The sequence below is a fragment of the Oncorhynchus clarkii genome, chromosome 9 (genome assembly GCF_045791955.1).
Source record: "Oncorhynchus clarkii lewisi isolate Uvic-CL-2024 chromosome 9, UVic_Ocla_1.0, whole genome shotgun sequence".
In the NCBI taxonomy this organism is placed as follows: domain Eukaryota; kingdom Metazoa; phylum Chordata; class Actinopteri; order Salmoniformes; family Salmonidae; genus Oncorhynchus; species Oncorhynchus clarkii.
This window is the reverse complement of record NC_092155.1, coordinates 37,050,207-37,059,048: the sequence shown is the minus strand read 5'-3', so window position 1 is coordinate 37,059,048 and position 8,842 is coordinate 37,050,207. Positions and strand designations below refer to the sequence as shown.

The 8,842-nt window shown below is 39.7% G+C and overlaps 1 protein-coding gene across 1 annotated transcript in view; it reads left to right on the top strand.

Annotated features, from left to right (window-relative positions):
- The first annotated feature begins 5,357 nt into the window (after positions 1-5,357).
- Positions 5,358-8,842, top strand: part of LOC139416239 (MAP kinase-activated protein kinase 2-like) — a 41,650-nt gene continuing 38,165 nt past the window's right edge. The window contains exon 1 of the mRNA XM_071164670.1: positions 5,358-6,642. Coding sequence (XP_071020771.1) covers positions 6,400-6,642 — 243 coding nt within the window. The 5' untranslated portion in view covers positions 5,358-6,399. The remainder of the gene's footprint in view (positions 6,643-8,842) is intronic.

Genomic DNA, 8,842 nt, shown 5'->3' with positions numbered 1-8,842 from the left:
TCCTGTCTCGGAGCTCTATGGACAAATCCTTCGACCTCATGGCTTGGTTTTTTCTCTGACATGCACTGCCAACTGTAGAACCTTATATAGACAGGTGTGTGCCTTTTCAAATCATATCCAATCTATTGAATTTACCACAGGTGGACTCCAATCAAGTTGTAGAAACATCTCAAGAATGATGAATGGAAACAGGATGCACCTGAGCTCTATTTCGAGTCTCATGGCAAAGAGTCTGAATACTTATGTAAATAAGGTGTTTGTTTTTTATAAATTTGCTAAAGAAATTAGAAACCTGTTTTCGCTTTGTCATTGTGGGGTATTGTGTGTAGATTGATGAGGAAATCCTTTAAATTAATCAATTTTAGAATAAGGCTGTAACGTAACAAAATGTGGTTAAAGGGAAGGGGTCTGAATACTTTCCGAATGCACTGTATATAAAAAAAAATACAAAAAATGTAATTCTTGATGGTAGGTAGCCTCTGTGCAGGAATACAAGCACAGCCAGCACAGCCCCATATTTATGGATTAAGGAATTAAAATAATTGTCTTAATGTGATAGATAAATCAAATAATCAAAAAACCCATTGTGTTTCTCATATAGTTTTAAACTAAAATTAAACGTTTTATGTAAATACATCTGTAGAAGGTGTTCTGGGCAAACAGAGTAAAATCCCTGTATTGTCGATTGAAATTGGTCACAACCAATACCAGTTTATGGTTCCTGACAAAATGAGAAAAGTATTTATGTTGATTAAAACTAAGAAAATTATATATTATATTCACAATTCCTGACATTTAATCCTAGGAAACATTTCCCTGTCTTAGGTCAGTTAGGATCACCACTTTATTTTAAGAATATAAAATGTCAGAATAATAGTAGAGAGAATGATTCTTTCATCACATTCCCAGTGGGTCAGAAGTTTACATACACTCAATTAGTATTTGGTAGCATTGCCTTTAAATTGTTGACCCATTTGCGACCAAGCTTTAACTTCCTGACTGATGTCTTGAGATTTTGCTTCAATATATCCACATAATTTTCCTCCCACATGATGTCATCTATTTTGTGAAGTGCACCTGTCCCTCCTGCAGCAAAGCACCCCCATGATGCTGCCACTCCCGTGCTTCATAGTTGGGATGGTGTTCTTCGGCTTACAAGTCTCCTCCTTTTTCCTCCAAATATAACAATGGTCATTATGGCCAAACAGTTCTGTTTTGTTTCATCAGACCAAAGGACATTTCTCCAAAAAGTACGATATTTGTCCCCATGTGCAGTTGCAAACCGTGGTCTGATTTTTTTATGCCGATTTAGGAGCAGTGGCTTCTTCCTTCCTGAGCGGCCTTTCAGGTTATTTCAATATAGGACTCGTTTTGCTGTGGATATAGATACTTTTTACCTGTTTCCTCCAGCATCTTTACAAGGTCCTTTGCTGTTGTTCTGGGATTGATTTGCACTTTTCGCACCAAAGTACGTTCATCTCTAGGAGACAGAACGTGTCTCCTTTCTGAGCGGTATGATAGCTGCGTGGTCCCATGGTGTTTACACTTGCGTATTATTGTTTAGCCTATCAGAAGCTTCTAAAGCCATGACTGTTACGTTCCCCAGTTTCTGTGTTGTGGTTTGTGTATTTGCATGTACAGCTGTATGTGTGTTCCGTTCAGAAGAGAGATCATTGCTGGGAGGTCATTGCTGGGAGGTCATTGCTGAGAGATCATTGCTGAGAGAAAGCTCATTGCTGAGAGAAAGCTCATTGCTGAGAGAAAGCTCATTGCTGAGAGAGGAGGCTGATGGCTATGGGTTATATACTGTGTTGGTTATTCTCAGTGGGACGTCATTGCTGAAAGATGATTGTTGAGAGAGGAGGTTGATGGCTGAGGGTTATATCATGTTGGTTGTTGCGAACAGAGTTAGTATGTACTATGTTAGTTGTTGTTGGGAGCAGCTTTGGTATGTTCTGTGTTTGTTGCTTTGTCAGAGCTTCTTTAATGTCCTGAGTTAGTTGTCTCAGGTTTTGTTGTGAAGTTTATTATTGTGTTTCATTTGTTCCCAGGGGGGAAGGGGAAGGCACCTAGGGAGTGCTTAGGCAAGAGGCCCGCGGGCATACATATACCCGTAGTGTATTCACTGTCTAGGCACACTAGGTAAGACCTGGGCGGACCACCCTCTGTATTTTGGTTAGGGCACCAGGTGGTGCTGAATTAGGTAAGTAGTTGGTAGGCAGGTAAGGTAGGAGAGGGGGCTTTGAGATTTACTTTCTTTGCTTTGGTTCCGTCCAGCCCCTTTTCCCCATATTACCGTGTGACGGAATAAATTCCTTGCACCACTCTCTCTGCCTTTGTCATCCTTACTCATACCTACAGTCCCATACCTCTTTCACTTCATGGGGAGTTGAGTTGTAGCAGGGTGTTGCGTTCCCTCTTCACAGAGGCGTGCGTAACAATGACATCCTTTTCTGGAATTTTCAAAGCTGTTTAAAGGCACAGTCAACTTAGTGTATGTAATCTTCTGACTCACTGGAATTGTGATACAGTGAAATATTCTGTCTGTAAACAATTGTTGGAAAAATTACTTGTGTCATGCACAAAGTAGATGTCCTCACCGACTTGCCAAAACTATAGTTTGTTAACAAGATACTTGTGGAGTGGTTGATAAATTAGTTTTAATGTCTCCAACCTAAGTGTATGTAAACTTCCGACTTCAAGTGTGTGTGTGTATGTGTGTGTGTGTACATACACATATATGTATGTATGCTTAAAGTGCCCGTAGTTTGGTGATGTGTACACCAAGGAACTTGAAGCTCTCAATATCACCCTTGTATGAAAATTGGCACCAACCGTAAGTATCCAAGTGTGTTTGAGGGAAAACTTTGACATGGTTAGGGAATTGTATTGTGATATTTAAATCAGGAAACCTGTCTCCATTGGGGTGTTAGCTGACCAAAGTGGATGATAAGGACTTTATTGGCTTGCATTAGGGCAATTCCACAATAATGGAATTACACGGAGACTCCGTTTTTTTTCACTTTAAAATGTATTGATTTCAAAATGTTACATTTTAACAAAAACACATTTACTGGAAGAACTGTGCAGATGCAAAGTTTGGTCATAGAATTACAGAAAAATCTCCCTCAATTTGTTATGCGACAAATTTCGGCTCCGAATTTAGTTTAAAATATATCTGCAGAAAGACTGGGTGTCAGCTATGACATGACACCTTGCATTTGAAAAAATCTCTTGGTTATTCAACTACAGTAAGTGAAGTGGATTTACACCTGGTAACATAATTATGGTAATGGGTTTACATCATGGGTCCCTGATCTGAATTAAACAGAAATGCATCATTAGGGATATGAATGTCTTTCTCTTCATGGTAATGCATCCTGAATAGGTACGCCAAGCAGTGATGTAGTGGTAAAAATAATATGTGGGTAAACTGTGCTCTAGTGTACTGTACTATACTTTACATTACTGTACAGTAGTGAACTGTGCTGTCTGTACTGAACTATACTGTACTATTATTTACGTTACTGTACAGTAGTGAACTGTGCTGTCCGGACCAGACCAAATCTGAACCAATCATGGACGTCTATGTTTGGGCCAAAATAAAGGCCCAAAACTCTACCTTGAAAGGACACTATTGACCTGTAAAAAGACTAACCAATATCTCAAACTGACCCTAACCATAACCTAATTTTTAACCAATTCTAAAATGAAATAGCGTTTTGCAGTTAGGAGTGTCTGTATAACCTTTTCCATGTTGAAATCAAGGTCGGTCCAGACCGGACCCAAAACCGACGTTGAAATCAAGGGCAGGGCGACTTCCCAAATGTCAACTACTTTTCGACGTCCGGTGTCGGAGCTCAGTGAGTGGGGATGCTGGTTACAGTAAATGGAGAGGGTGATACTCCCACCCCGAGTGTGTCAGACCAGACCTCTTCACTAAACAACCCCACAGACGAGCAAGCCCAAACACCAATCTGCAAAAATATCCTCTGTGTACAATGTAAAACACCAAATAATGCACGCAGAGAAGAATTAGACCGATACCTGCTAATTATCAAAATCCAGAAAAGAGAGGTTAAATTCTACAACCACCTAAAAGGAAACGATTCCCAAACCTTTCATAACAAAGCCATCACCTACAGAAACATGAACCTGGAGAAGAGTCCCCTAAGCAAGCTGGTCCTGGGGCTCTGTTCAAAAATACAAACAGACGCCCACAGAGCCCCAGGAAAGCAACATTAGAATGCTACTTGGCCCTAAACAGAGAGTAAACAGTGGCAGAATACCTGACCACTGTGACTGACCCAAACTGAAGGAAAGCTTTGACTATGTACAGACTCAGTGAGCATAGCCTTGCTATTGAGAAAAGCCACCGTAGGCAGTCCTGGCTCTCAAGAAAAGACAGGCTATGTGCACACTGCCCACAAAATGAGGTGGAAACTGAGCCGCACTTCCTAACCTCCTGCCAAACATACGACAATAATAGAGACACATATTTCCCACAGATTACACAGATCCACAAAGAAAAAAAACAAGTTTGATAAACTCCGATATCTACTGTGACCTGTTGCCACAAGAAAAGGGAAACCAGTGAAGAACAAACACCATTGTAAATACTAAATATGTTTATTTATTTTCCCTTTTGTACTTTCACTGTTTGCACATCATTACAACACTGTATATATACATAAATATGACATTTGAAATGTCTTTTTTCTTTTGGAACTTCTGTGAGTGTAATGTTTACTGCAAATTTGTATTGTTTATTATCTACTCACTTGCTTTGGCAATGTTAACATATGTTTCCCGTGGCAATAAAGCCCTTGAATTTAATCGAGAGAGAGAGAAGAGGGCATTGTAACGTAGCTCATACAGTGAGGATTGCTACAATAGAATAAGAAAAGTTCAAGTTTTCATTTTTTGGCTCAAGAGGTGAAGTGTTGAAGCAATAAAAAAAAGCCCTCTGAGGGACATACTGGACATTGATTGCACTGTACAATCAAGTCAGGTCAAAATGTAATGTCAAACTTTATTCTTCCACTGGGAAATGTACTGTGCAGACAGGAACAGGATTAAACCTATATTATTATTTTAAAACAATAAAGATACACTCAACTGTGTGGGTCAGTGGTGATAATACCTCATTTATTGATCATGCACCATTCATCACTACCATTAGATCTGTTGTCTGGCCTTTGATCAGCAATGACCAATCTTCCCATGTTTAAAATATTGGAAGAATTATTACTTTTATCTCTACCAACATGTGCTTTTGTTATTGGGGAAATTAGCTAATTTGCCCACAATGTCCAGAGACCGCTCTCTGATGCCTGCCATTCCATGATTCGAGCCTCACAAGTGTGAGCTCATAGGAAGCGAGATTCGGGGGGAAATCAACAGACAACCTGGGAAGTCATGACGTCTGGCCCATTCGATACTGAAGTCAGGGGATTTTTTTAGCAGGGGGAGCTACACTGTAAAGACAGAGAAGCGACGAAGACATGATAACATATTGTCAATGACAGGAAAGCGTCTGCAAAGATTTTTTTATAACTAAAACAAGAGACCACAGCCTGTCGTTTCCAACCGGAACAGATTAGTCATAGTGGGCAGAACAAACAAGGAAGTGGGCAGAGCCAAGCACGAGCTAGCGAGATCCTTTGGCCTATGCACTACTCGTGTGAAATAACTCAAGTCGCCTTTGCACTCTTAGACATCATGATTTTGTCAAACTTTGTCAAAGGGTAGTCTACAAAACTTAGGCCACTCTGTTCATAACATATTCTAGTTTTGGGAAAATAATATTGGATTGAGATCAAATGTTTAATTAATCGATGAGAAGACTTGCAGAATCTAGGCCAAACTCCATCTCCTTTCAACTTCTCCCACTGCCGGCCGCTGGGCTTCCTCTCACTACCATATGTGGTAGTGAGAGGAAACACCAAGCGGATGCTTCATATTTATACATCCAGTGAAATGTCTGTCTCATTGTTCTATCTGTGGTGTCCGCTTCACGAAGAATAACCCTTCCTCCTTTCTCTGGTGGTGACTTTATTAATGCAGGTGGCAGTGAGTGAGTCGGAACGAGTCAACGTAGCCAGCTAGCTTCGCCGCCAGATAAGTTGATATAACTTTGCAAGCTATGAATATCACTCGACGGTTCATAAACAAGTAGATTAGCTAGCTTGCTCATTTGCTATCTATCTAAAGTAATTATAAGCACTGTGAGATATTGCTAGATCGTTAGCATGCTAGTGCAACCACACATCAGCAGGTAGGTAGCTAGCATTAGCGAACTATTAAGGAAGCCACTGTTTCCATCTTAACTGAGGATTTCACGGCGGAAAAATTAGAATTGTTATCAGTGAATCGGCGCTCTCAAACCAAATCAGAAAAATGTGGTCGAATCCTCAGAACCAGAATCAACCGGCGTTTCCGAACCAGCAACAACAGCAAGTGCCAAATCTGAACTCTGCTCCCTTTCCTCCGTTTTTCGCCAAACCCCACAACCCTCTTCAAATAAAAAAGAATGCCATAACTGACGACTACAAAGTTACAAATCAAGTCCTTGGTATGGGCATCAATGGGAAAGTATTGGAAATATTCCAAAAAGGAAGTGGAGATAAATACGCTCTGAAGGTAAATACATGTGTTTTGTGTATCACTCGACTTGAAACAATGTTGTGTTATTCTTTTTATTTGAGACTACCAAGTGAAACTGTCTAAAGTGGTCAAGAAAGTGGAACCATTTTACATTTTGAGGAAGGGTGCTTCTATAGCCCTGCATACTTGTAAACACAATTGAGTGAGTATATTTACCATCCCACTGATGAATGATCAATTATGGTAGTGCACCTCCATGTGCAATGGCAGAAATATTATTTTGACAGCAAAAACGCGAATTAATTCCTTAAGACATAACCACACTTTTCAAAGCACATTCCATTTCCAGACTGGAAGTTGAATAAGTTAATAAACCTCACTTGCAACTTTGTTACCATATAACGTTTTCAATGTGATTTGTACTTGTATTTATTATGGATCCGCATTAGCTGCTGTTTTGCTTCAGTCCCCGCTGTTCCATAAGGTATTTTTAAATATTTTTAAAATCTGATTTTACTGCTTGCATCAGTTACTTGATGTGGAATCGAGTTACATATAGCCATGGCTCTATTTAGTACTGTGTGATATGGATGATTTGAAGCACAATAGGTTTCTTTTTTTTTTAATTTTTAAATTGGGGTGTAAAATCTGTTTACTCATAAGAGAGCAGACGAGAGTCCCACCAATACCCAGTTAGTCTCTTGTGGGTGCTACTTTCTCTCTGAGGCCCTGACTACACACTAGAAATCCTATGATTCATATCTAACCATCAGGGTTGTTGATAGAGCAAATCATTGCTTTTCTGATTGCATTATGGTCAGCCTCTCCTCTCATTTTAAAATGGGTGAACTTTCTGATCTTGTTTGAATATGTCTGCATTTAGGGCCTCCTCTGTATCTATTCTGACATTGTTTTTTAAATACTCAGAAAAATGAAAGCAATGATTCTAACACATTATCATATCTATAGGCCTATTTATGTAACAGTTATATTCAAGGCTAAACTTAAACCGTTTATCTCCACAGATTTTTATAACAGAGGTTTCCAGGAAACATTTTTAGAAAAGGGACTATTTTTTAAATACTGTACACAAATTGTTTTGTTTTTTAAATCAGAAATTAAGTAACTGATATGCCAAACATTTGTTTGCTTCACTCACTGCGTTGTTGTAATCGCCCACTATAACTCCTTTGTTCATAGTCAACCCTAAGATCTTCTAGATCCCTCAAATTCAACCGTGGACCTCGAAGTCAGTTCCACTGCGTTTTTTCAACCGTGGACCTTGAAGTCAGTTCCACTGCGTTTTCCCCCCCATTTTTTTGCCTTCTAATTAGGGGCTGATTTAGACCTGGGACACCAGGTGGGTGCAATAATTATCAGGTAGAACAGAAAACCAGCAGGCTTCAGACCTTGTCGGGGAAGAGTTGAATACCCCTGTTCTAGATCATTGACAGACTTGAAATAGACAATGTCCCATGCTGTTTTCTAGATCTCTCAGATAAGCCTTAACCAATAACAGCATCCCACCCCCTCCTGTCTCCTTTCACCTCACACACTCTTCCTGTCTCCTTTCACCTCACACACTCTTCCTCTGATGTCACAGATACACACTCTTCCTCCTTTCATTACTCCTCAGGGCAGTGTTTCTGCCTGCAAGCCCCAGTGTTAGTAGGCAGGCAGAGATCATTGACAATGGATCACTTCCTGATAGTTCCTCAGTCTGCTCCTCTGGGATCTATTAGTCAGCCCTAATGCATGTGTCCTCCTCCTGGACACCTGCTCTATTTGGGGGACCAGGGTTGCAGCTTTGGAATGCTGAGCACAGCTTGACTTTGAAGTGGAGATGAGTGTGAGGATGATGTGTATATGCATTTATACCACAGTAGTGCTGGGCGATATGGCCAAAATATTATATCACGGTATTTATTTTAAAAAATGGACTGTATGACGGTATAGTTTAGTTTTTGAATAATACAAGTTCTTCATTTGCTTTATGAGTAGTGAGTGATCCTAGGGTGGCAACACATACATTCTAAGTGATTTCAATGAGTCTTTCTCCATTCTGATTGGTTTATACTGTTCAATTCAAGTGGTGGAAAAAGTACCCAATTGTCATACTTGAGTAAAAGTAAAGATACGTTAATTAAAAATTACTCAAGTAAAAGTGAGTCACTCAGTAAAATACTACTTGAGTAAAAGTATAGAAATATTTAGCTTTAAATATACTTAAGTGTCA